A 26,099-nucleotide genomic window follows, 5' to 3' on the forward strand; every position below is an offset into this window, starting at 1 on the left:
TTCCCAAAATCAGGTGAAGAAATGAAAGCCAAAAGGACTATGATTGGTCACCATGAGTGGAGATTCAAGCATGTGGGAGTGAACTACAGAAGCTTTTCATGATTAACACTGGGAGGTTTGAGTGTTTATATAAATGTAATGCATAGAAATGCCAAATAAAAAAAATATAGAAATCTGTTGTGAAGCCAATGTCCGTACCCCCAAAAAACAATATTTTGCCAGTGAAAAATCAAAAATTTAAACTTGGATTTGTAAAAAGCTTTGCTGTTTTTAGCTTGCCTAATTGATATTATTTTTTTGAATGTCAACTGCACAAAGAGGAATTGAACAATCTTGTTAATTATAACATAAAAGTACATAAAGAAATATATTTTCCATGAAGCTTAAATGTTAAAAAAACAGCAAAACAAATAATAATAAAAACAGTTTATTGCTATATGTCTGTTTGAATCCAACAAAACAATTTCACATTAAAACATTTAGAAATTTTGCAATAAGAATAAAAGACAGAAAATGTACTCAAGCATATGAACAGAATCCTCACAAACCAAATTCTTTTCAAAATAACAGACATCATTTCTTTACATCTGTTTTGTTACCAGGTGGAAAAAATGAGATTTCTCAAAGCAACAGATATGTTTTTAAATGCTGCTTTGTTGTACAAAAGTCCCTTTCAATGCCTTTTATTCGTTTTCTGGTTTTGTGTATTACTGTATTTGTTATTATCTTGATAAAAGTGTTTATGAAGGACACTAAAGACTCTTTTCTAACTAAAGTGGTTGTCGGGGTGATTTCGAAGCAGGATATTGGAAAGCAACCAGGCTAAAAAAAAAAAGAAGAAATAACTCCCATGTTTGAAAAAAAAAGAGAATAATAGAACCCAGAGCTTCAAATTGAAACCACAAGTGAAAAAAAGGTTATTGATCAGATAGCGTTCCTGCTGAGTAACATTTCAACATTGCTGGTCAGCTTTAGGGAACTATGCACATGATGATTATAGGTGATTTATGAATGCCTTTGATTTTTATGCTTTGTCCTTGTGGAACACTAAGTGATCTTTATCTGTTAGAAGTGTTTTAAAAAATATTTCTATTTGTATTTGCAAGCATAATGATATTGGTGATTAGATAAACATGATTGCAACACAAAAAAAAAATAAACAGAAAAATGTTCTTTTCTGTTTTTTATTATAAAAGTTGTCTTTTGATTGTTATTATGGAGTTTCTGAAGTTGTTGTACAGTTATCCATATCATATATTTTCCTGCGCCATGTAACCAGCTCAAGAATGTGAAATACAGAACAAAAATATAGAAAAAAAAACTGACCACATAATGTTACATGAGAGGAATCTTTCCACCTGCTGGCCTGGCCCATGTGAGACAGCTAATAGGACCTCAAATTTGTTGTGAAAATCATAAAAGATAGGATTATATTTTAGCTTTACTAGCATTTGTAGCATTAAAGGAATGGTTGGTTTTCTTTTGTACTACATGCAAGATGAGTTTGACTTTTACTTTCCTTCCCCTTTAATGTCACGAGGACACCAGTGTCCTCATGGATGCATTGACTTACATGTAAGCATTTTGGAAGTGACAATTAAGGGGTTAAATAAAATCTCTGATCCAAACAATCCACATTTTTTAAAAGTAGCAAAATGTTGTCAAAAGTATTGTGGTATTTTCAGGACTATAAGTATATAAATTCAACAACGACGCATAAGGGAATCTGCTTCTGCAAAGCAGGTAATTCTTCTCACGATTGAAACATGTCAGTTGATGCTTTTAATTGGCATTTGATGTGTCATCCTGAAATGTGCCATGAATGAAATAACGGTTTGCTGGACTTCAGCTGTTTTTTAACAGAATAAACAGGATTGCTGGGGCCATGTTTTGGAGAGTTGGCTGCTACAAAAGAGATTCTATTTGAGTGGATTAACAGAAAATATTAGAGGCACTGTCTTAAATCACCTGAAAATCAATTTGTTTTGCAAAAAAGGTAAAAAATTATTTCCACAAGATGGAAATACTCTCGTTTACTCTTTTACATGGAAAGAGTAAAAGGCATGATATGTAATTTCTTAGCTTTACTGTGAAGCAGAACAAGCTCAGGCATGTACCTTGTCTGTTAAGTGCAAGATTAAAATTAAGATAAGTCTGTACTTTCTCCTGTGACATTTCTAATGATCAATATAAATAAAAGCCCTGAATAAATTAATCGTTAATTTTTGTCATTTAAGTTTCTGTTCTGTACAAAATAAATATATTTCACATTCCAATATTTTAGGGCACAACATGTGTGTTTTTACAGCCTTGTAAAAGCTGTGCAGCAGGATTTAGAAGTGGGCAATTTGACAATAATAAAACATTCAACATGCATGATTCTTTAAGTTTTGTGGCTTTTGTGAACAAAAGATTATGTTTCTTGTCTTTCTATTTCAATGAGATAGGATCTAAGGATTTAACTTCCTGTTAAAACATGTTGGCAATGCAAACCCTTTTCTTAAAGATGTAGTTCTCTTCCCTTTCAAGGTGCAATTGTCTTACGGAGTCAAACTCAAGCAAATATTTTCAGTAAAAAGTGTTGTTTCATATTAAGAGCATTTTTACCAATATGAGTTTTGCTTAAGTTTTCACCTGAACTCCAGATAACCATCCAACTTTAAGTCATTTTACAGTCACTCAGGCAGGTCACTGCTGACCACTGCTTTCATCTGTTGGACGTTTGAAGCCCTCTTCCTGTTTCTTTACCATTTCTGAATAAAGGCCACCTTTCTCCAAGAGAGCATTATGACTGCCCTCCTCCTCCACTGTCCCGTTGTTCAGGACAATGATATGACTGGCTGTCTTTGCGACACTCATTTTGTTGGAGATCATCAGCACAGAGCAGTTCTCTGCCAGCTTTGACAGAGCTTCACGGACCTGAGAAGTAAGATAAAGATTTTTCTTTAAAAAAGAAAAGATAAATAAACAAATAATAAAAATTCAGGCAAGTGAATTATTTTGTACCTGGTATTCATTTTCTGTGTCTAAATCACTAGTGGCGTTGTCCAGGATCAGGATTTTCGGTTTTCTAATTAAAGCCCTGGCAATGGCAATGCGTTGCTTTTGACCTCCAGATACTTGACCCCCCTTCTCACCAGCATCTACGTAAAAAAGAACACATACCATTAAAAAATAACATTATTAAGTAGATATAAATTTTTCAAGATATAATATAGACAGCTAATAAGACCTCATATTTTCCAACAGGCCTTTTGATTTTGTCTTGAAACTGAAAAATAATCCTAGAAATCACTGCTTTGATGCAGAGAGCTTATCATTCACAATCAGACATGGCACTGAACCAATAAGCATTTTTTGTGTGATAACATGCCTTAAGTGAATAGCTTAAACCTTACACATGCCAAGTTGTTGTATAATTGCTTATTACAGCAGCACAGTAGATTTCCCAAAGATGCAGGTATGCAGGAAAAGGTTGTGAAATTTAAGAAGAAAGACATTTCTCTTAAATTTCACATGCAAAATCGCATGCATTATGCATGTGATTTAATTTGCATGCATAATTAAATCGCATGCAAAATCACATGGGTTAGTTAGTCCCCTAACAAATACAAAGTTGTGTTGTGTTCTTTTTTTATGTGCATTCTCGCTAGATCTTTCTTCTGTATGGTTTCAGACATAATAATGTAGTTGCAGACAGACTTCTTTTTCTCAGTGTCTGAGCCAAATGTAGTAGAGTAGATTGCTGCTTATGCTGGTACTTCAGAAATTCACTCATACACCATAAAAATTGCGTGAGGGACAAACAATATGTGGGAAAACTAATTGAAGGCGGACTTACAGAGAGCAATGAAAGAAGTTTTTTCAATAATGTTTTCACAGCTATGAAACACAAATATGTGTAAGAAAACTAAAATTTGTATCTGCTTCCATTCACTTCTGCTGTGTTTTATACAACTGCTGCACTTCTCACCATTATAAAATATTTTGGTTAGGGATAGGGTTGGCAAGTTCTCATTGCCAACCCTAGGCTATACATGTTCACATAATCTTATGCTGAAGCTGGAGAGTTTTCTATCATTATTTCCTTTTGTTCTTACACTCAATTTGATCACTATATCAACAAATTAAAAAATATATTTGAAGTTTAGGATAAAGTATTGTGAAGCAGTAAAGTGACCTGTTTGAAAAGTCTTATCTTCACTGTAATAACACCATGAGTTCTTCTGCTATAGAAATTAAAGGTGGATCGAACCTGTGTCGTATCCTTTTGAAAGTCCAGTGATGAACTTGTGGGCACTAGCCTGCTCAGCAGCTCTGTACATGTCCTTGTCTGATGCGCCCTCGCAGCCGTACTTGATGTTCTCCCGGACAGATCGAGCAAACAACACGCAATCCTGGCTCACCACAGCAATCTATTAAAAATACATAAAGAAAGAGGGTTTAGTGGCTGTAAAGCATTGTTTAATCAACCAAGTATCATGAAGGAGTTTAGGAGTAGTTTGAAATTTGATTGAACAGTTTTTAACAGATTTTTACAGATTGGGGATGATCAATTTACCGATTTCTATTTGCAGATATCTATATAAATATATATGTGTACACATATGTGTGTGTGTTTTTTTCAACTTTTTAGTGAGAAAAATGCATTTGTATATGTTTTTATGTATGTTTTAAAGTATGTTTTTATACATCTTCACATTTCTTACTATATTTTTTGTCATTATGATTTTAATTTAGTCTTCAGTTTCAGAAATTTGACATGCAGGATTAGTACCATGAGGTTTTGTGATGTCACAGTTTTTGACCACTAATAAACAAGTTTTCTCTTTAATTCTAAGTATATTATTGAATGAAATCTAAAGAAGCTCTCTGAATCCATTACTGATGGATCATATTAACATATTTCTTTTCATGTAGCTATCCATTACAGCTGACTGCAATGCGGCAAGAAAATAAATTAAAAATTTGACAGGGAAGTTAAAATATTCCATTTGATTATAAAATTCTCTGTTCACCACCCACCCACCTTTTCATGTAGGTACTGGTCTTTGTAGTTTTTCAGTGGTTTCCCATCCAGCAGGATTTCTCCAGATTGAGGCTGGTAAAACCTCTCAAGTAGCTTCACACAGGTCGTCTTCCCTGATCTGTTTAGTCCAACAAGTGCAGTGATCTGTCCCGGCGTTACCTCCAGAGTCACATCCTTTTACAAAAGAGAATTTAGGTAAAACAAACAGTTTTGGGAAAGATAAAAAACAGCAGAGAGGGGCACACACCTTAAGTACAAGACTGTTCTCATCTGTCTTTCCAGAATACGAAAAGCGAACATTTTTAAACTGAACATGTCCTTTGAAATTCTCAGGAGCCAATCTGCCAGGAGGAGGTATTTGAGGTTTCCTATCAAGATATTCAAAAATCTTCTCCGAGGCACCAATTGCTTTTTTTACCTCTGGGTAGTAGCGCATGACAGCCTGGAAGAAAAAGAGAGGAGGTTAATAAAAAACTTTATGAATAAAACAAAATGTTTGTCTTTTCAGGGTTTGTGGCTCACCTCAACAGCGGAAGCAAACTGTAGCTCGTAGAGAACAAATGAGACCAGGTCTCCACTGCTAACAGCCCCCCGGGTCACCAGGGTCCCACCATAGTACAAAATACACACCTTCAAGGCCAAAGTGGTCATCTGCAACAACAGAAATGCCAGTTTTCAGAGAATAGTCAGTTGCTTTATTCTTTTGCAATATGACCTTGATCCTGCTAAAATTCACTAAAAAACAGCCATCTTTGAATTGTGAAATGAAAACAGTAGCTAAAACCTTTGCTACACCCGTTCATATTCTACTGGCGTTCGTGAGTGTTGCCCTACGTGGTGAGTTATATTAATGCTGTAAGCTGTGGGGAGATGAGTTTTTGTTATCTGTTCTAAGCGTGTACTCGGTGAATTTGCTAGAGCCAATTAGCCAAATGCTAGCTGTGTTTTGCTGCACTGTGATATTTGAATGCCGATGTTTATTCAAGTGTTCTAAGAGTAAACTTTGCCTTATAACCGGTTAGTCAAGTCAAGCCTAGCTCCTAAATCTATGTTTAAGTTTGTGTTTATTGAATATTGCAGTACTAAGTATTGATGTTTTGTTTTTACTTTATTTACAGTTTAACCGGCATGTCCTTTAAAAGCACTCGGCAATAAAATTAACAACAAGGGCTATCTTATGTTCTTTGTAACATAGGTCATGGAATATTTTTTCCCTTGGTGGACATATTTATTCCCGTGGCAAAACCAATGAGATTGCCAATGTAAGGTCTGAGATTATTTTCTTTTCTACATTAATTTCAGGAGCTAATTTAAATAAATGCTTAAAGCAGGATAAATATCAGGAATGTACTCACGCTGTTGGCCCAGGTAGAAGCTGCGTAAGCTACGGCCTCCTTTTTGTTGAGAGAATATGTTTCGTCCAGTCGTTGCCTGTACTTCTCTGTCTCTCCGTCCTCGTTGGCAAAACTCCTCACTGTCTTCATGTTGGAGAAGGTCTCGGTGGCCACCTGGTTAGCCTTTGCCAGAGAGTCCTGAACCTTTACAGCAATAGTCTAAAGCATGAACACAAATTAAATTAGTTTACAGAATAGACTTTTGCAGCATATAAACAAATATCATCCAACTTTGATATGTTTAGGAATTTATCAGGTGAAAAAAAAGAGATTCTGTTTTCTTTGTCTGCTGAAGTGAACATAAATGCCCACTGACATTATTTACTAATAAAATAAATATGTAATTAAGTAATATAGTATCATAGTAAATTTATAACAACACATCTGATAAAGTTTACAAAAAATAAATAAAAAATGCTATTCCAGTTGGAACGTTTCCTTGCGTGACGTCACCTGGTGGAAATGTCCAGTGAGCTCAGGGATGACCCAGATGATGGGAAGTCCCATACAGGTCAGCAGAGTCATTTTCCACGACTGGCTGACCATGAAGTAGAGCAGGAAACCGAAACGAGCCGTGTACCACATCAAGAGACTCAGCTTCTCGCTCAGTGCTTCGCTCATGTCGTTGGTGTCCGTGGTAATACGGGACACAAGCTCACCTGACATAAAACAGAGGTTACAGTTCAACATGAATGCAAGTTTTCAATTGCCATTATGTTGCATTATTGTTCCCTAATTATCTCAAATGCAACACTGAGACTAATTTGAAATCTGCAAAGAATATTGTAAAAATAGTTTTATCGACTCAGACATTTGCACATTGAAATTATTCCTACCTGTGGAAGTGGCATCGAAGAAAGCGATCTCCTGCCGGAGAACGGCCTGGAAAACGGCTCCCTGCACTGAGGTGTGAATGAGGCTCATGGTGACGTTATAGGTCAGGTCGCACATAAACTCAAACACAGCACTGAAACACACAGAGAAGAGGTTGAAAGCACACAAAATATCACTGAAGCATTTTATAGGTGGAATGACAGTGTAATTCCACATGTACAAAAAATTTTAGTAAAAGAAAAATAAAGACAATCACATTCATCACATTTTTAGCCTTATAAGTGTTAATTTACGATACGTTATGAGGAGAGTTTGTCTTCTTTCAAACAATGAAAATTCTCTTGTGGTTCTGTGCTAAAAGCCTTTTAAATGGCAGGAAAATAATTGTTAATAATTGTATTGCATTATGATGAGAAAAAAATAATTGGAACACTTTTTTCTCATTCAGTTAAAACTAAAACTTTTCAAAAATATTTTAAACTTTAGAAAGTGCAAATAAATTCTAATTTTTAAAATGAAAAAATTAATAAAATGAAAATAATGTCTGAACCATGACTCAAATGAAGATGTTCATATCAAACTGTAATTTTACAGTTAGATATGAATCCACCATCCTTCAGGAGGTATTTTAACAAATCACTTAATTTAACTCCCTTCTCTGACACCTGATTGGCTATTAGTTCTACTATCTTAGCAATAAATAAGCCTGTGCAAAGAAATCTGAAAATAAATCCAACATCTTCCCGCTTTAAATCAAAATGTAAAAAACATTTCACACATTACGATTATAGTAATTAAAAATGAGTATGAAGAAAATTTGTGATGACAGATTTGATGCTCTACCTGGCGAAAGTCAACACTGTCATGATTGTGATGGCCTGGGAGAATGCATCGGGTGCTTCTTCATTTATGATCCAGTCTGCCATACGACCAGTGTACTGGGGAATAGCCATCTCGCCTGCGTTTAATAGTTAAAAATATTACTGTATAAACTTTTGTGCTACACGAAGCTCAACAAAACACTAAACACTGATTTAAAAAACCCTGAAACAGAGGAGATTTTATAGAATGATGTCGACCAATGTACCGTAAGATGAGAGAACAACTAGAGCCAACACCACAATGAAGCGAGCCGAATACGGCAGCATGTATCCCATAAGCCTCTTCAGAGAGTCTCTACTGTCCGGTCCAGGCTTCTTCTCCTTCTTCTGTGACGGAGTTCTGGTCATAAAGGACGAGATGTATCGACTCCAGTAGAGCCATGACACCGCTGTAACAGCATAGCCCTGTAACACCTGCAACACAAAATAGTACATCGATTTTCAAGCCTCAGATATCTGAAATAATTTAAAACTAACTGTTTAAAGTAACTAAACTAATTAAAAATCACAATGACTACAAACTAATAAATCATTTCAAATTAGTTCAGGTTGGGACTGTGAATTGTTTAGATGATGTTTGTAGTTTAACCATGAATATTTATCATTGTGACATTAAAACACTTGAATGATAAAAAAATCAGTATCAAAATATTCAGGTCAGGCTTTTGAAAGATTGATGATTGGCTAGGAAGCTGCAATGGGTGCACCTGCTGACCTAATCTGTCATATTTCAAACAAGTCAATTGGTCCAAATGGTAAACAGAGCAAAATATAAAGGAATAGAATGGAAAACATAGTTTTCACATAAGATTTGAGTACTGTCTTTTAAATTCGTATCCATAATTCATGAAAACACTAAACTGAGGGACAAACTCACCACACAGTTAATGTACATGGCTATAAAATGGTTTGATGATAGCAACCACAGTGGTTAAATTAAATAAAAAAGGAAAATAGTTCCTACAACTGCATGATAGTAGAAAATCCTGCAATGGCAGTAATATTATTAAGTAATGCAATGACCAAATCAGTTTCAATATACTGTATGCTTATTTTCTTCTTTTCTTTCTTTCTTATCTGTGCTTTCATCATTCTGAGACCATTAGCATTTTGGGAAATGCTAAAGGTTCCATCAGCATGTAAACACAAATTTATAATACTATTATCCAATAATTATTGCATTGCAAAGAGTCATTTGTGATATGAATATTGAACACAGTGACATTATGATGTTAAAAATTCATAATACATTGTGCATAATAAAGGCTTTCTTGCCTTTTTTACTCAAGAAAGATTTGGAACATCATATTGTTCTCTTTGGGAAATGTTCAAAAATTAAACTCTTTTTTTATTTATATCAATCACCCCATTAATATACATACTGAACAGAAAGCAACAATCAGACCCACTCACCCGTTCCCAGGAGTGCCATCCCCACAGTTCTTCAACAGTGGATTGGCCCAGCTGCCAAAGGAGAGTGATGTACACCGGAAAGTGGAAGCAAAGGACGGCTATGCTTTGAAGTCCCTCAAAGCTTCTCACCCATGGGAGGCCTCCAGGGTAAGTGAAGGCAAGAAAACCCAGGATGAAGGCCCTGGTCAGAGCTCCCCCCCACAAGGTGATGAAAGGTTGGGGGAGGAGGAGAGGTGAGAGCTGTGCTAGACGAATGGCGTGCACAGCGCACACGTCCATGCAAATGCAAACCAAGGGGAAGAAGTAGCTCATTTTCTGCATTACGCGTAGATACTGCAAAAATAAACACAGAGAGAGAGAGAGATAGGCTCAGCTAGAAAACATACACAATAGACTCAATAAGAAAAATATTTTGATTCCAATCCTCACCTTGCAGAAATTTCACTTTTATAGACAGTTTCACTCATTTGGGGAAACAATATTGCTTAAGACAAAGTAATAGGACGAATATTAAAGCAGTCAGATATGTCTGTGTGAAGCCTGTGAATTATGAAAGCAAATCAAAATATATCTTTAGTTAAATTTAAATCAGGTGAGTCGCATGATAATAACAAAATTTTTGAGTGTTTGAGAAACACTTTTTTTTCTTAACTAGTGCTGAAGGTGAAAAAAGACTCACACCGGTGGTGAAGAAAAGTCCTCAAAAAACTATGTAGCACATCAAAAACACAAAGCTGAAGTTAGTTCTGTCTCGTGAAAAATTTGTTTCAACAGAAAACTTTATAATTATAAAAACAGGCTTCACTGAAAAATGCAAATATTAGTTGGCTACAAAAACAAGATTCGAGGCTTTGGGATCTGGGAAAAGTAAGTGTGTGAAATTGAACTGAAACTTTTATGAGTGATGACAAGAGTGAAGGGAGAAAAGAACTGGTCAAGACCAAACGTATATCAATTTATGTACTATGGTGGTGGGAGTGTTTGATTTGGAGACCTAGTGTTTATTCATCATGGATTCACCAAAATAAACATAGGTAGTCTGTACTCGTATGGTGTGTAAATGGGAAAATCCTCTACAGTTGAAGATGTTTGCAGCAGATGCTTGGCAAAGCATCACCAGAAAAGATGCATGCTTCAATCAATTGTTACATGTAGGGTGTAACAGAGTCCTAAATATGATACAATATAATGTTCACAAGGTGCAAGCAACAGGAGTGCAGACAAAAAGTTTATGTTCTGTTCATGTTTTATCTGATGAGAGCAACTTCTTACACATGGTAATGACAAAACCTGAAACAGCACTATTACTTTACCATACATTCAACATTGGCTTTCTTCAGGGAACTCTTCCATAAAAGCCAAATTTGGTTAATCTTGTCTTGGCCAAAGATTATTCCACCCAAGATGTAGATCTCTGTAGAGTTACAACAGCTTCTTCATTTAATGTTCTGCTTACCTACCCAGACAGTCTGGTAAGTTTCCAGCCATGCCTAACATTTCAGGTGGACTGAACAATGCAGTGAGATGTTAAAGCTTGGGATATGGTTTTAATACTTTGGACTTCACCACCTTATAGTCTTCTTTACACTGTTTGGTCTCCAATATTCTATAGCAAACCTCTATGACCTCAACAGGTCAGATTAATTTACAAACAGGTGGAATCTTCCTAATTAGGCATCAATTCAAGGCAATTTGTTGCTCTGTATTTTATTTAGGGGTGTCGGAGTAAAGGGGGTTCCACTTAATAATTGTACATTAGTTTGTGTCACATGCAATGCCAATTAAATATATAAAAGTTTGTGAATATGACAATACAAAACAAGAACTCATTTCCGCAGAGAGATGCTTTTACTTTCACTTTGACCAATAAAATGTTTTTTTTGTTTTTTACTTTCGTTTTTATCTACATCTATCTACAACACTGTTCAGCTTCAAATGCGGCACCGGTCAGGATGATACGAACAAAACAACTCAAACTCCCATGATGAATATCATAATTTACTTCAGACAAACCGTAAATATGCAAGCTACGGTGAGTACAGTAGCTAACACTGGTAAGCTAATGTTACTACGCCGAAACCCAGCAGACTTACTTGAATTCCTCTCCACAAGGTAAGTTTGCTGCCTCAGAGACTTGACAGACTCCAATAGTAAACCTGAAGTGTCAAAAATAAAGCTGTAACGCGTCTGACGTGGACAGGCTGTTAGGAACGTGCATGAGCCAAACGGTCTGATAAAGGTGAAACTGAAACCAACTATTTATACCTCTATATCGGAAAGTCCCCTGCAAGTCTGCCAAACAATGAAGCCCATCTAATATGTGTTATTTACAAACTACTGGCTTTAGGAGAATAAGGTGTTCTTTTCAATCCAATAAATACAAGTATACTTTACCTCACTGTTGCAAGACGTTTAGGTTATCGCAAATAGTTCAACAGCGACCCCCTGTGGTAACTTTCTAGAACTCCACTGTAACGTTATCACCAGAGTTGATTTCCTCCTTAACAATGTGTTGGTTCCCCTTCCCTGGTTCGTTGAGGCTTGAAGGCTCCACTACATCTCTGGTGGGTCGCGTACCCCAAAACTCCAGTAAGAGTAAGCAGCACCAATTCAATAACTCTCCAAGAGATGACTCAAGTACGAGTAAAAAAGTATTTCTAAACTGATCATAAGACTAAGATGAAGAAAAAATTGGAAAAACACAATTACAAAGTAGGAAATTCAAGTAGAAGAAAATGACTCCCTTTTATTATTTTTGACCCCCACAAAGCACAACAAGCTCTACAGATAGAAAAGAATGACAAAGCTTGGGTACAACAAAATAAGTCTTGTTTCATCATAAACTTTAGGTGTGTTTGTGTCTCATGGACGTTTGGTTGAAATGTATTTGTTCTTCATTCAATGAATTTATTCGCAGTGGGTAGACTATCCAGAACTTTTACTCAAGTGAGAGTAGCTATACCTTACAGTAATATTACTCAAGAAGATGTAACTACATCAACATAATTAGTTAGTACACACCTTTGCAAAAAGTTGGTGTGAGAACAATGTAATCTGAAATTATTGCTTCTGTGAAATGTTTTTATTTGCTCTGTTACATTTTTTTTTTTTTTTTTACATTTGGTGTTTCTAGCATTTTATACCATACAGACAAGATGGCAAGTTTGAAACTACAGGATGTCCTAAAATTGTCACCTATCTAAGTCACAGCTTGCTTTGCTTTTCTTCCAGTCTGGCTGTTTCTGCTGTTTGTGTCATCTGGATCCCTAAAACACCTTGATCTTTGACAGCTTCCTTCCTTATTTCCCCTTCTTTCATGTTTGAAGGATGGCAGAAGTAAAGTCATAAATGGTCGTACTATTTTAAGCTCCTTTTCTAGTTACCTATAAATCACCCAATCTGTTGTGTTTGGGTTCAACATACTGTTTGTTGGAAAAATAACAGAAAAGGGACATTGTATTATTTCACAATCGGAATTCTTTATTAAACACAGAGGGAAGGGAGTTCATAAGTTCCTTACTTCTTCCTACTCCTTTTTGAGCATGTTAAGATTATTTTAGAACAAAAATATGTATTTTTTGCATTCCTTGCTCATGTCTGTGATTTTATACTTCTATCATGTTAAAAACAGAATAAATAAAAATAAATAATTTATGGTTCAGAATTTTCCTTTTTTAGTTATTATTAGAGATTTCGACTAATCTAACAGTGATGTTTTTGGGTTGCAAGAGAAAGAAAGAAATCTGGGGAAAAAGTATGAATGTGGAGAAAATCCAGACTTCATCCTGAAAGACCCCAGGTTGGGATTTGACCTTCTTGCTGCAAGGCAATAGTATGGCCAACTGCACCAACATGCAACCCCAACCCATGTTTTGGTTTTATGAATTTGTAAAGAAATCCAAAAGCTGAAAAAAAAAATTAAAGAAATACTAACGAAACAGGAGATTTCAGAGAAATGAATGAGCTATCCCTGTTTGGGATGTATGTAATCATACATGTATGTAATCATACATTACAGGAGAAATCAAATTCAAACCTTAGAACTACTACATCTGAATTTATGTGATATAACTAAAGCTTTGTTGCTTAACAAACTCTGATCAAGTATAAATGAAAAAATGCCTCAATGACAAATTATACAGTTTCAAATAAGAGTCTACACATTAGTGGTTCTGTTGAAAAAACTAACAAAAACAATTAGTCCTTTTTTTGTCACTGAATCAATGTACTTAAATTAAAGATTGTATTTTTAAAAAACATTCAAGGTGAGATTCAACTAGAGCATTAAACGCTTGATCTATTTTGAGGTTTTAAAACTGCATTTTTTCTGGGGTGGCAATAAAAGTGGATGGCACAGTAATTCATAAAAAGACATTAACAAGGGAAATACAAGACTGTGCAGTAATCAGATAAGTCAAACTGTAAGCTTAATCAAGAACTAAAGCTATAAATCTAAAGATTGACTATGAAAAAAACCTGGGAGCCAGTTTCTCTGCTGTTTTGTGTCTTTGGACCAGAAATGTACAGGTCCTCCAATATCCCATCTTACATAGCTGCAGGGCTGCAGGGTGGTTAGCGCCTTTGTCCATGGTGGAAAAATAAAGCTATTTTTTTAAAATATAGCCACAAAAAAACTGTGGCTAGGATTATAAAATATGTATTGAAAGCTGGTTCCATAAACTCAGAAGGGTTGAATACATACAGGCACACCACACTTGTCAGAATAAGATTTAGAAATAAATGAAAAAAATATGTCTGAATTTCATTTTACTTTGTATCAGTGTGTCATATAAAATACAAACAAGATACACTGATGCTTGTGGCTGTAATGCAACAAAATGTGAAAATGTGAAAGGGATGATAAAATGTTTGCATGGTGCTGTTAGAGTCCGGTTGTAATCAACAATTTGTTGTTGAAATTAAATGAATCCAAATAGTTCAAAATTTTAGAGAACATTGGTAAGATTGGAAAAAAGGTCAAGATTTTTCTTCATTCCATTGTCATTGAATTTGGTCAAGAATCAAAATAAGGTCATACTTAGAACATTTGTGACATATGTGACACTATTTAGTAACATTTACTGATTTATCTTACAGAAAGGGCTTGGCCATTATTTCTGGATATGTGTGTGTGTGTTTAGATTCAAAAATCAAATTCAAACCACGCTGCGTCCTCACGACATGAAGAAATAGCCCTCCTAGCAGTTCTCCAGTCACATTATTGCAAAAACACACACAGGGGTTAGCGCCCTTCCTATGCTTCTGCACACAGTGGCAGGAAGTTGTCCAGATATCCGCAGGGCCTCTGAAAAAAAAGGAGTGAGCGAATAGAGTGAGCAGGGTGGCTGATACAGCGGTGATGACATTTGGTGACTTGACTTAGCGCGAGCAGCAAGACCTCAAGATGTTCTTGATGTGATGGATTAGGGATAGATTAGAAGAACTTTCAAACCCAGGTTTACAGAAGAACGTGACATGAACATGCTGAGTCTCAGGATGTTTGTCCTGTTGGGATTGAGTTGCACGTCTCAAGGTGAGTTTGGCAAAATATTTCATAAAATCATATTTTAATGTACCAGCTCTCTTTTTTCCTGTTCACATGGCTGGAGGTCCTCAAATAAGAGTCTAAGAAAATTTACTGTGTAAAAAGGCTGATTCTCATTTTAACTCCTATTACTATTCTGCTAAAGATTAAGGGAATATTTTGGCGTAACAATCTTCAACAGGTTTTCTGAGATTCTCTAAATATGTATTTACATAAAAATGAGGGCTAATATTTAATTCCTTTTGAATCACAGATAGACATTTACTGATCAAATGAATCATAGTGAAGTAGTCATCTAATTTCAGCTCTATTGTCAACGGGCTCTTTTCCCTTTATGGTCTTGCTAACACCTGCCAAGTCCATTGTCCAACTCCATCACATTCCACATTGCCTTGGTGACAACCTTCGACCTTTATCAAGTTCCCAGCCCACTCCGTTTCCTTTGGCTATTCGCTCCTTCTGGAAACTTCCTGTTTATGTCGGGCCCATTTCCTGTCCCCTTTAGCTGGCTGTATTGCGACCCACCTTGCGTGGCTTGACCTGCATTGTGGTGAATAGTTGCTGATGGTTTGAAACAATGAGTAGTTGAATGCATGGGAGAACCAGCCATCTGATAAAAACACGTTGGTTTGAAAACCTAAGGTTATATACACAAATACATTAACCCCGCCCCAGTTGTTTGGGTTAATTTATGTTTGCACAGTTAGGTGTGAATGTGGGGCTATTGTTCTCCCCAGATTATTCATTCAGAAATGCACTAATTGGGCATGACATCATGACCTCTATGCCCTTAAAATTATTAACAAAATGATTTAAAAATGTACCAAACTAAGGATTTGAGAGAGTTTGCCAAGGTCAAGTTGTGCCAGTTTGGTTAGACAATATCCAAAACTGATGTGATTGTGGTGTGTTTCTGGTTTGTAGTGATTGACGTCTATTAAAATCAATCTAGGGAAGGCACCATGGTGAACTGTTGTCAGAAACGGTGTTTCCCTTTGGTCTGTATAGTTGTGGGTCTCTCAGAGTGTATGCTGACCCCTGTTCACATTTGGACATATGAACTCAGAACTGGGTCATGAAGTGTGACCCAAAACATAGATCATGTTTTGGAATTGCATCTGCGTGAATGTGTGTTGTTCACTTAAAACAGTGGTTCCTAAAGTGTGGGGTGTTACAAATAAAAAAAGAAATATGTTTGAAATACAACTGACAGCAGAGAATACTCTACAATATAGAACTAAAAAAAACAGTTACACAAAAGTGTTTCACTGTAAAGATGGTTTGTAGTTTGTTTTGTTGAATCCTGAAGTGTAAAATAAACTTCAGTGGAGTTTGAAAACAAAATATGTGTATAGGTTTATGTCTGGTTGAACGATGTGTGTGCCCAGTTGATTTTGTTTTTCTTTTTTTGGGGGGGGGTTATTGTAATCCAGAGGGGCGCCCAAAAGAAAATCTTTGGGAACCACTGATTTAAAAGTTAGTAAGCCGGTGGAGGCAGTGTGATGTTTTATCAGTGTTCTACTTAGAATCCAAATAGATTCTCGCTTGATACATACCACCTTTTTAATCATTGTTGCACACCATGTAAACCCTCTGTAAAACGGTATATACATATTCTGGTGTCTTTGACCTCTTCCAGCAGGATAATGCTCACAGCCCTAGAGTAAAAATGGTTCAGGAATGAGGGAACAACCAAGAGGTGTTGATTTGGCCTGCAAATTTCCCAGATATTAATCAAATCAAGCATCTGTGGCTTGACTGCTGCTAACATTTTGGTGCCAGATACCACAACACACAATCAGGGGTCTAAAAAAGTCCACGTCTCAAAAGGACAGGATTGTTTTAATAGTAAAAAGGTCATCAACTGAAAGGAGGGCAGTCATTAGTTACGGGCTGCTAGTGTACATGTATGTTGTTTTCAGATAGATCAGTCTGCTGCAAGGTTGGATCCTTCTAATATAGAAATTTGCTGCAGTATGCAATTAAGTACAACATAAAGCCAGTTTGTCTTTTTTAGTAAATTGATGTATAAAAGGTTTATTTCAACAAGCCTCTAATTGCTGTTTGCGTCAGCTTTTCATTCATCCTAATCAGTATCAATTTCAGCAGCTGGGTCCAGTGATCCATGGGACCAGTGTCGCGAGAACAATTGCAAGGAGAAGTTCGGAGATGGGACATGTAACCGAGAATGCATGGAGTCACGTTGCCTTCGAGACGGATTTGACTGCCTGAAGAATCGTGGTCACTGCAAGTAAAAAACCTTTGTGACTAAATTAACTTTTCTGAACTGTAAATTATGGAAACCCTTTTAGCTTAATAAGGCAGATTTTAGTGGCGTAAAATAAGAATCCCCATCTTCTATTATTAAGATGTTACATATCAGCAGATGGTGAAAAAACATTACCTGCAGGATTTATTTTACATACGACCTGGTACAGATATTTGTAAAATTGGAGGGTGTGCTTAAACACTTTATTATTATGATCCTATTATTTCCATCACTAACATGTCTTTTCTTCTCATCCCTTTGTTCCCCATTCATCATATCTCTCAGTCCGGGACACACTCAGTACTGTCGAGCTTATTATGCCAGCAATCGCTGTGACCAGGGCTGCAACAACGCTGCCTGTGGATGGGATGGAAGTGACTGCTTCAGAGAGCAGAGCCCTCTGTGGGCTAAAGGCACATTGCTTCTTCACACCAAAATCCCAAAACAAAATCTCTCCCTTGCTGTCACTCCTCTACTCTGGACCCTCAGCGTCATCCTGCAGTCACCCCTGAAACTGAGGGGAAACATTTCCCTTGCAGCAAGCTTGAACTTGTTTGATATTTACCCTCAGAAGTTTGCTGACATGCTGGCTCACTCTTCACCAACAGATTCTAATGGGTAGGTAATACTCTATGTGTGGGATTTGAGACTACACCATTTTCTTATTTTGACAGTAATAGTACTAAAGACAAAGTTAGTTATGCAAAGCAAGCTTAATGAAACAGTAAGTGATACATGTTTGATGATAGATTATGCATTAAAAATAAGCATTTGGCAAGACTCTGGCTAAAACAAAGCAAACATTTTATATACATAAGAAATGGTTTAAATTCCTATATAATAACACATAAAATGAAAGGGTACCAACTGGACTGCCTTGAAGACCTCCATTAATCCAAGTAGGGCAACCTTAAAATTTGTTGTTAAACTTTTTCATGGTGCAATCAACAAATATTTTTGTGTAATTTAAAGCCCAACAAGAAGAAATGATAAGAAAAGTTAAATTAAGCAGTAACTGTTTGTTTAAATATTAAAGATAATTTGGTTCAAATTTTCAACAACAGCAAGAGATTTGTGTCCAAAGCTAATGCATTTTGCATTAAATTCAAATGTATTACTACATTGGTTAACCTAAAAATGTGCAGAAACCTGGAGAATTATTAATTAATTAGAGTAAGGTAGGGTTAAATACTTAATCCAAATCAACCAAAAAGATTAGTGGTATTGACTTAAAAATACAACAAGCAAAGTTGGAGTGACCCACAGTCATGTACTTCATTTTTATATTGATTAGTGATAATAAAGTATTTCTCATACAGCTGTGGACCTAGTGGGGTGAGGTGGACTACATCAATCATTTATCAAGACAGCCTAAACTGAGCAAACACAGAAAACTAAGGGTGGCAAAGACAACACCTTGGGGATCTTCATTAAGCGCAAGAAAGGCATAAGATTTAAGAGGTATCTGCTCTTTTGTACCAAATTTCTCCTGTTTCCTCTCTAGTTCCCTCCTGTTCCTACAAGTCGACAACAGGCCTTGCTCCAGGTCACCTTCTACCTGTTTCCCGTACGCTACTGAAGCCGGCAGTTTCCTACGTGCCATGATAATGACAAAGCCTTCAACGTTCCCAATGCTGCAGGAGCTGCAAGTCATTATCAGCATCAGAGGTGTCCAAGAGGAAATAGGAACCAGAGAGGAACAAGTGGAAGTTGAAGGTAGGCTCTTGTTTCCTGTCACCTACACACATGCTCACACACACTTCCATATTTCAAATGTAGCCAATCAAAACAATATAAAACAGCTTTGTTTTCCTGGTGTGCAGACTGGGGTGTGAATTTTTTCAATTGTATTCACAACCAAATAAAAAAAGGTATCAGCACACAAAGATGATTTTCTATGTCTTCACAAAGTAGAGGTATGAATAAACTGTAGAAATAAATTAAGCTTAAATTATTAGACAGTTTTTTTAGACTGAATGCTCCTTTCATCAGAGGTGAAATTATCTTAGATAACTGATGCTACTTTTATCTACTTGCATATTTTAATGTTTCCATTATTTCATTCAAAGAGCAAACCCCTGCCTGGATTTGGGCTGTAGCTGCCATTGCAGTTGGACTTCTGATTTTGATTCCTCTGGTGGTCTTTCTGGTGATGAGGAAGATGAGATTGCAGCGATCAGAGAACAACGGCAGTGTTAGGGTGAGACATCGGTCTAAAGTTGCTAACGATGATGACAGCAGCAAATCCAAGGCCTGGATGCAACACACACCACACCAAGAGCAACGAGTTCGATATAGCAGAGAAAAGGATAAAATTAGCCTTCGGAAGAAAAAGAAATACAAGGAAGCAGAGAAAAAGAGGAGGAGGGAACCGTTAGGGGAGGATGCCATTCGAATGCGGTAAGTGTTGCTGCTTCTAAAGATTGTGATGTGGTCTGAAAGAGCTGTGTAACCAAAACATTTGTCCTCTGCTTTCTTATGATTGTGGCTAAATTTTATTTTTGATTGTCAAAGTTTCTCATTTTAGAACACATTTAAAAATTGTGTTCTAAATGCATTTGCCTAAATGTATATATTTATTTCACACTAGATTCAGAGTTTTACAATATTTTAAGAAATACAGCAAAGCACTAAGATGTGATTTAAAATGTTAGACAGTACACTGCTCATTACAAGGTTTATTTGGTATACTAGATATGAGGAATTAACTGATAGGTGTATTGTCTGATAACATATCTCAATTTCTCTCAGACAGTTTCTTTTTAATGCAACAAAGAATGCTCAAATTGACCGTTCAACCTCAGAGTTTCAGTAGGAGTCACTGGAGTTTGATTGTCCTACAGATTTGTTTTGTTGAGCCAAAGTTAGTGTCTGCTGGAGGAGCTCCATCATCTGGGGTAGCCAAGAGAACAGTCAATACTCCTCCACATTAAGATTAATTGTTCAAGGTGGCATCAGGATATGGTCACATATACAAATAAATCAACTCGCTTGTGTGGATTTATTATTTTGTAGAATTTTTATCCTGTTAGCATTCTGTTTCATAGAGCCATGTGAAAAATTTTAATAATCACTCAACCACAAGGTTGACAAATTCTTGTAATTAATATTATTGAATTGGATGGAAATAAAGTAAATCACTTAACATAGGAACAGAAAGAAAGAAAAGCTTTATTTTTATGAAAAATCTAGATTTATTACAAGTGTCCTTTAACGTACTAAAACATTTTTTTCCAATGGTGACATAACTGGTGACATAAAAATTAAAAACTACAGTACTGATCTCAAAGAGGATTGATAAATAGTCAATAATTAAGGCAAACAGAAGAGCTCAATATAAGATTAAAGAGCTTTTGAATGCATACCAGTGTTCAAAATTATCTTCTACAGAAAAATGAAGATTATTGTATAGTTGTTAGATGTTTATATTCCCCAAAATCAACATAATCTACATGTGTAGATTTCTGCACATGTACAGAAATCTACTGTACATGTGCTGCAGAGCTCCCTGTGCATTTGCGGATAAAGAAGTGGTTAAAAAGGAAACCTAATAAACAAATTGTAACAGGATATATTGGAAAAATATGATTTCATAATACTATCTTTGCTTACAGGCCTATGAAAAGGGATCAAGAGCCAGGAAGTGACACAGATTTTACCCAAAGCTCAATGGAGGACATCAACATAATGTGCTCCAGGCGACTGGAGGACCCATCCATCTGTGACCACAGGACCGCGGACCAGAGACACTTTCGGCCTGGAGCTGCTCAAACCCGCAGGCCAATACAACGTAATCGGCCATATTTGTTTTAGAAAGAATACAACTTTTCCTGAAATGTTGTGCTAACTGTCTTGACAATAACTTTAACATTCAACACAAAAACACAATCATGACCGCTTGTTCTGCTCTTGGAGCGAATTTGCCAGAAGGATTCAAAACTCCTAAATGTTTTCCACTAGTAAAAAGCTTTTTGTAACTCTTGAATCCAACAAAAGTAGAAGAGGTTTTAGTTTTTCAGTTTTGCTTCATTCTTGATTTCAAATTAGAATATATCTGTTGTGGGGTTTTTTTACGCTTGAGGTTGAATTTAGCCCAGTTTATGCCCTGAGTAAGTATAACAGTATAATTTATCATCACTATGACTGTGAATTTATAAATATATAAAATGTAAACACTTCTTTGCAAAAGATAGTACACACACAGTCCCTACAGTAATCATACAGGCCCTTGCATAAAGCTATTTTAAAAGAAAATTTTGTTTTTAAGATTCACATCCCTTTTACTTTTGCCATTTGAATTTAGCATCACTCATTCTGAACTTTCTTTTAAACAGCTCCACCTAGAGGATGGGAAAGGAATGCCATGCCTCCTCCTTTGCTCAGTCCCCCCCAGCAGGTCAGTCATTACGAGTAGTTAAGCTGAAAACCAAATGTGTATTGCGGGTGTAGTCAAACGTTTATTTTAGTAATGTTCTGTTGGCAGTCAGCAGAGTGGTGTGGTCCCGATGGGTCTGTGGTTCTGATCCGAGCTGTGCGCAGTGGGCTGGACAGAGTGGTTCTGGAACTGTTGCAAGCTGGAGTTCCAGTAAACAACACAGATCATACTGGTAATGCTTCTTGACAACATCACTAGTTAGTCTGGGACATGATAATGTACCTCAGCCCCCAGTCTTCATGTAGAGAGTTTATGTCAAACGGGTGTAATTCACAATCATCTTTTTCTGACACTGAGGGGGTCGAGTAACTTGTGACTTACCCCGTCTCTCTCACATCCTCTTTTTGTGTCCCTTCTGTCCCTCCTACCTGTCCTTCTCCAGCTCCCCTACTCTCTTCTTCTGACTCAGAGCAAAGTTAATATTCTTGTGTTGATGGATATATTAGCTTTGTGTTTAATCTTTCTCCTTGCTTCAGCTCTTCTGTCCTTTTCTTTGTCTTCAACCCTCTGTCCTCCTGTGTCATCACCCCATCCTCCCCTAATTAGAGGTGTTCTCCCTCTTCATCCCCCATCTCCTTACCATCTGGGCTTAACTCTGTTGTGTAATGGTTGTTCACTGGCTGACTTACTCCCTCACCTCCCCTCCACTCACACTTGTCTCTCAGGGAGATCAGCCCTACATTGGGCATGCTCAGTAAATCACCTCTCCCTAGCAAGGACCCTCATTCGCTATGGAGCTGCTGTGGACCTTCAAGACAACAAGGTATGTGACTAAGCTTTATTATCCAGACATTGTCCAGGAAAGAATTCCCACCTGTTAAACCATAGCACATTTTTTATGTGATTGCTGCAAACTTCAATATATTTTTGGGGGATTTGTTTCACACCAATTTAAATTAACATTTGAGCATTTTTGTGCAAATTCTTTTGAAAATGTGTTTCAATATTTAAGCTGCCCTCACGATGTGTTGCTCTTACAAAGCTAGACAGCTAGCTAACCTTGAGTTGAAAATAAACCAGTCCGTGATAGTTTTCTAGTTTTATTTTGTAACTCTTTTGTTTGTTTTTTCTTTTGTAAAACTGTAACAAAGCACCAAAGTACACATCAACCACAGACAAGGTAAAGAAAACAACTAGACTACAGCAAATGAATGACTCCCAATTATCACCAATTAGCTAACAATGTAGCTTTAAATTTTGGTTGGGAAACGTAAAACTTTTCTATAAAATATTACACAATACTGAAATGACAATTAATAAAATTAACTTACAGACAAATAGTGTCCAAGAAACAAACGTGTCTTAAGGACAGTCGAAAACACCAAGCGTACAACTGGACGAGTTCTGCTTGACTGACCAAATTAAATACATAAACAATGTCCACTAGGTGTCGATAAAGTTCTATAATTTAACTTACAATTTACCATTGGAAAACTAAACAAAACATAACGATGGAGTCAGCACAATATTGATTTTAATTCTATCTCCCTTTAATTGGCTACCCCTAAAACAAATTCAGTGCAAACAGTTTCCTTTGGTTTGTGGCTGGGAAGTTTGTGGCTGTAAGTTGGCAGAATGTCTGAAAGCTGAAGGGGTATAAATCTTTTTGAAAGGCACTGTATCAGTTTAGAATTTTATCATCAAAAGATTATATGTAATAAATGATTTTGAGTACAGTTGCTTATACAATTATTTTTTTCTGTTAGGGTGAGACAGCGCTCTTCCTCTCCTCCCTCCATGGCTGTTATGACACTTCCAGGCTTCTCCTGCTTCATGGTGCCAACCTGGAGCTGCATGACCGGAGGGGCCGTCGTCCAATCGATGTGGCCAGAGAGGCCATGCACCATCAGGTCCTGGAGCTCTTGCTGGCTCACCAGATCCAGAGAGGGCCTGTTCCTGTTAACACGGCCAGCGATGTGATGTGGGAGGAGCGTGCTCTAATGTACTCGCCCTGGGTCAGTTCTCAGGGTCTCCCTGGAAGAAGCGCCTCATTCTCTGGGATGATAGCCCATCGAGACATGACCTCACCACCTCAGAAGTAAGCTTTCAGAAATTTGACTCAAACACACATCATAATTATTTTGTCAGACTAACCAAATAATTTTAGCAATTACAAATGATCAAAAATGATCAAACTATTTCAGAAAATGGTTGTGGGGGTGCTGTGGTCAGTTTGATGTAGAGCTGGTACGTACAATCCAATGTTCAATAATTTCAGTGAACTCCAGTTCAGAACCGCACAGCATTCTGGGGGACGTAGGTAGAGGAAAAGCTATAGACGTCTAACTTTGGTCAGCAAAGCAAAGTTCAGGTTGGTAACTTGACTAACTTGCTCTCTCTTTGGTTACCTAGCAACAACCTGTTGCCGCAGCAGCGGTTACATGTTTCGCTGCCTCATAACTGTTTAAAAATAAAAAGAACGAGGTGGAGTGAAAGGAGAGAATGATTACAACAGCTCAAGAGGAAAAACAAAAAACCAATCAAAAATATCGACTGATATGTTTTCAGCCATACAATGGAGATAAATTAAGCATTCTCTTTTTCTTAATTTAAGTTGTTCACCATAATTCTTTGATGCCTTCATCAATTTAATCATGTTTTCATGACTTTTCTTCGTTGCCAGTGATTGGTCAATGGGCCGAATGCAGTACCCACCGCCCCAGAACTGGAGACCCCAGCTCAATCAATCAGCCACGGCACTCGTTCCTCCAAGAGTCATGGGTCGTTCCCCTCGGCCAATCAGTACCTTACAGGAGGTGACATCAGAAGACGAGGATCGTGACAGGCATCACGAAAACCCCCGAGCCACTACACCTCACTTCCTCTCTCCCCAGCCAGCCCCTCGGCAGCGCTCTTTCTCTTGTACCCAGCATGCACTGCAGCGCCGCTCCAGCGCTCTCCAGCCTGAGCCGAATTACCTCATTGTGACAGACAGAACAGCCAATGAGCCCATTGAAAGGGTGGTGGTTTCACCCCCACCGACCACTGCCGCCCAACCAGATCGCCAACCAGCGATGAACGTTGAAAATACCAGCAGAGTGAATCAGGCCGCAGTGAGTTCAGTGAATACTGAGCAGAAACCCAACACAAACAGCTCCACTGACTCCACGCAAACAGTCTTGTAGGAAAGAGAAGCAGGCAGTGAAATACAAGAGGACAGAACTCAAATCAGCCATGTGCAAGATACACTGGTTGAGTCAAGAAAATAAAAAAAATCTCTTGGACATCTTGTTATTAATCAGTGTTTAACAGCCATGTTACTCCTCAGAGACATTCTTTACCACTTTTTTCACTTTAGGCTTTTCCTATTATGCAGGGAGACGTTGTTGTAAATATTTTTTGGGATGAATCCCACTTCCTTTCTAAAGTTTTTTTATATTTTTTTTCTAATCAACTAGACTTTCTTGTAATCTTATGAAATGGTCATAGTCCACAGTCTTCCAGTCTTTCTGTAGTTTTCCTTTGGAAAGAAGTTAAAAAACAGTCATAGTTGAAAGAAAAACCTTCAGGAAGACTGGAGAGGTATTGATAGAGATCACAAGGATATGACTCCTTTAAAAGGGAATTATAATACAATGAGAAATGGTTCAAGATGTTTGCACAAGATTGTGGATGTTGCAGCAGCTTGTGTTCTGATTATTGCAGAATGTTCAAGGAAAAATAATTTTAGAGCTGTGTCTAAAATCAGAATAGACCTGATAGATTATGTACAATAAACCAATTTCTTTTACATTTTTATGTGGATTTCATCATATTTATTTAATATCATTGCACACAAAGCAAATTATTAACATACAGTATATCGGAAACCAGTGTCTGTTGGCATTTATTTTGTCAGATGTAATGGGACACTGTATTAATATTAAAATTAGGTTTCGATCTTTTCTTTTGCTAAAGCTTACAGTTTTAGCAGAGCTCTGCAGTTATATATTTTTCCCAATACTCTTTATGGATTATTTGGAATACTTGCTTGCATTTACATTGTGTTCTCAATCTGTTTTTGTTTTGCACAGAAATTCAATTCCTAGTAAGGTAATTCAGTTATATCTTATTAAATTGTTAATTGATGCAATAAAACTGTTTCTATTTAGATTTGCAGTGCAGATTCAAAGATCTGCACTACTTAAAATGATCTGCAAAGCAAGTAACCCTAAATACAGTGCCAAAGTATACTTCTACTATCATGCCAGGTTTTTCTTTTTGAATTGCACATTCATATCAAAGGCACTAAAGGGAAACTATCGAGTTTTATTGAACTAGCTGCATATACTCCATGTGCATGACCTTAAACTAATAGTT

General features: G+C 36.9%; 2 protein-coding genes across 7 annotated transcripts; one reads left to right on the forward strand and one right to left on the reverse strand.

Moving 5' to 3' along the window:
- Positions 1 to 409: 409 nt before the first annotated feature.
- On the reverse strand, positions 410 to 12,011 carry tap1 (transporter 1, ATP-binding cassette, sub-family B (MDR/TAP)). 3 transcript variants are annotated; one of them, XM_028012495.1, is made up of 13 exons: positions 11,946 to 12,011; positions 9,552 to 9,884; positions 8,345 to 8,552; positions 8,101 to 8,215; positions 7,260 to 7,390; positions 6,877 to 7,082; positions 6,385 to 6,582; positions 5,552 to 5,680; positions 5,277 to 5,471; positions 5,030 to 5,203; positions 4,256 to 4,415; positions 3,007 to 3,143; positions 2,689 to 2,919 (listed from the first exon to the last, which is right to left on the reverse strand). In XM_028012495.1, exons 2-13 carry the CDS (start codon positions 9,870 to 9,872, stop codon positions 2,689 to 2,691), a joined length of 2,205 nt encoding a protein of 734 aa, XP_027868296.1. In that variant the 5' UTR covers positions 9,873 to 9,884; positions 11,946 to 12,011. The 3 variants fall into 3 exon arrangements, with proteins under 3 accessions (XP_027868297.1, XP_027868296.1, XP_027868295.1); XM_028012494.1 differs by lacking the exon at positions 11,946 to 12,011 and adding an exon at positions 11,645 to 11,924; XM_028012496.1 differs by lacking the exon at positions 11,946 to 12,011 and having other exon boundaries at positions 410 to 2,919; positions 9,552 to 9,872.
- Positions 9,981 to 26,056, forward strand: notchl (notch receptor, like). 4 transcript variants are annotated; one of them, XM_028012492.1, is made up of 11 exons: positions 9,981 to 11,583; positions 17,206 to 17,347; positions 17,651 to 17,983; positions 18,870 to 19,081; positions 19,435 to 19,765; positions 20,980 to 21,155; positions 21,700 to 21,761; positions 21,849 to 21,972; positions 22,466 to 22,563; positions 23,507 to 23,838; positions 24,424 to 26,056. In XM_028012492.1, exons 2-11 carry the CDS (start codon positions 17,289 to 17,291, stop codon positions 24,923 to 24,925), a joined length of 2,229 nt encoding a protein of 742 aa, XP_027868293.1. In that variant the 5' UTR covers positions 9,981 to 11,583; positions 17,206 to 17,288; the 3' UTR covers positions 24,926 to 26,056. The 4 variants fall into 4 exon arrangements, with proteins under 4 accessions (XP_027868293.1, XP_027868290.1, XP_027868291.1 ...); XM_028012489.1 differs by lacking the exon at positions 9,981 to 11,583 and adding an exon at positions 14,817 to 15,084 and having other exon boundaries at positions 17,191 to 17,347; XM_028012490.1 differs by lacking the exon at positions 9,981 to 11,583 and adding an exon at positions 14,818 to 15,084 and having other exon boundaries at positions 17,203 to 17,347.
- The last annotated feature ends 43 nt before the right edge of the window (positions 26,057 to 26,099 follow it).

This window comes from Xiphophorus couchianus, chromosome 3 (genome assembly GCF_001444195.1).
Source record: "Xiphophorus couchianus chromosome 3, X_couchianus-1.0, whole genome shotgun sequence".
NCBI classification, from domain to species: domain Eukaryota; kingdom Metazoa; phylum Chordata; class Actinopteri; order Cyprinodontiformes; family Poeciliidae; genus Xiphophorus; species Xiphophorus couchianus.

Excerpts from the sequence above, each read along its gene's own strand:
- tap1 (XM_028012496.1), bottom strand. The coding sequence starts at position 9,872 with ATGCAGAAAATGAGCTACTTCTTCCCCTTGGTTTGCATTTGCATGGAC. Across the intron at positions 8,216-8,344 it reads AGTTGTTCTCTCATCTTACG|GCGAGATGGCTATTCCCCAG; the intron begins GTACATTGGTCG and ends TATTAAACGCAG. Across the intron at positions 7,083-7,259 it reads CTTCGATGCCACTTCCACAG|GTGAGCTTGTGTCCCGTATT; the intron begins GTAGGAATAATT and ends GTTTTATGTCAG.
- notchl (XM_028012489.1), top strand. The coding sequence starts at position 15,027 with ATGAACATGCTGAGTCTCAGGATGTTTGTCCTGTTGGGATTGAGTTGC. Across the intron at positions 17,348-17,650 it reads AAGAATCGTGGTCACTGCAA|TCCGGGACACACTCAGTACT; the intron begins GTAAAAAACCTT and ends CATATCTCTCAG. Across the intron at positions 19,766-20,979 it reads GAGGATGCCATTCGAATGCG|GCCTATGAAAAGGGATCAAG; the intron begins GTAAGTGTTGCT and ends CTTTGCTTACAG.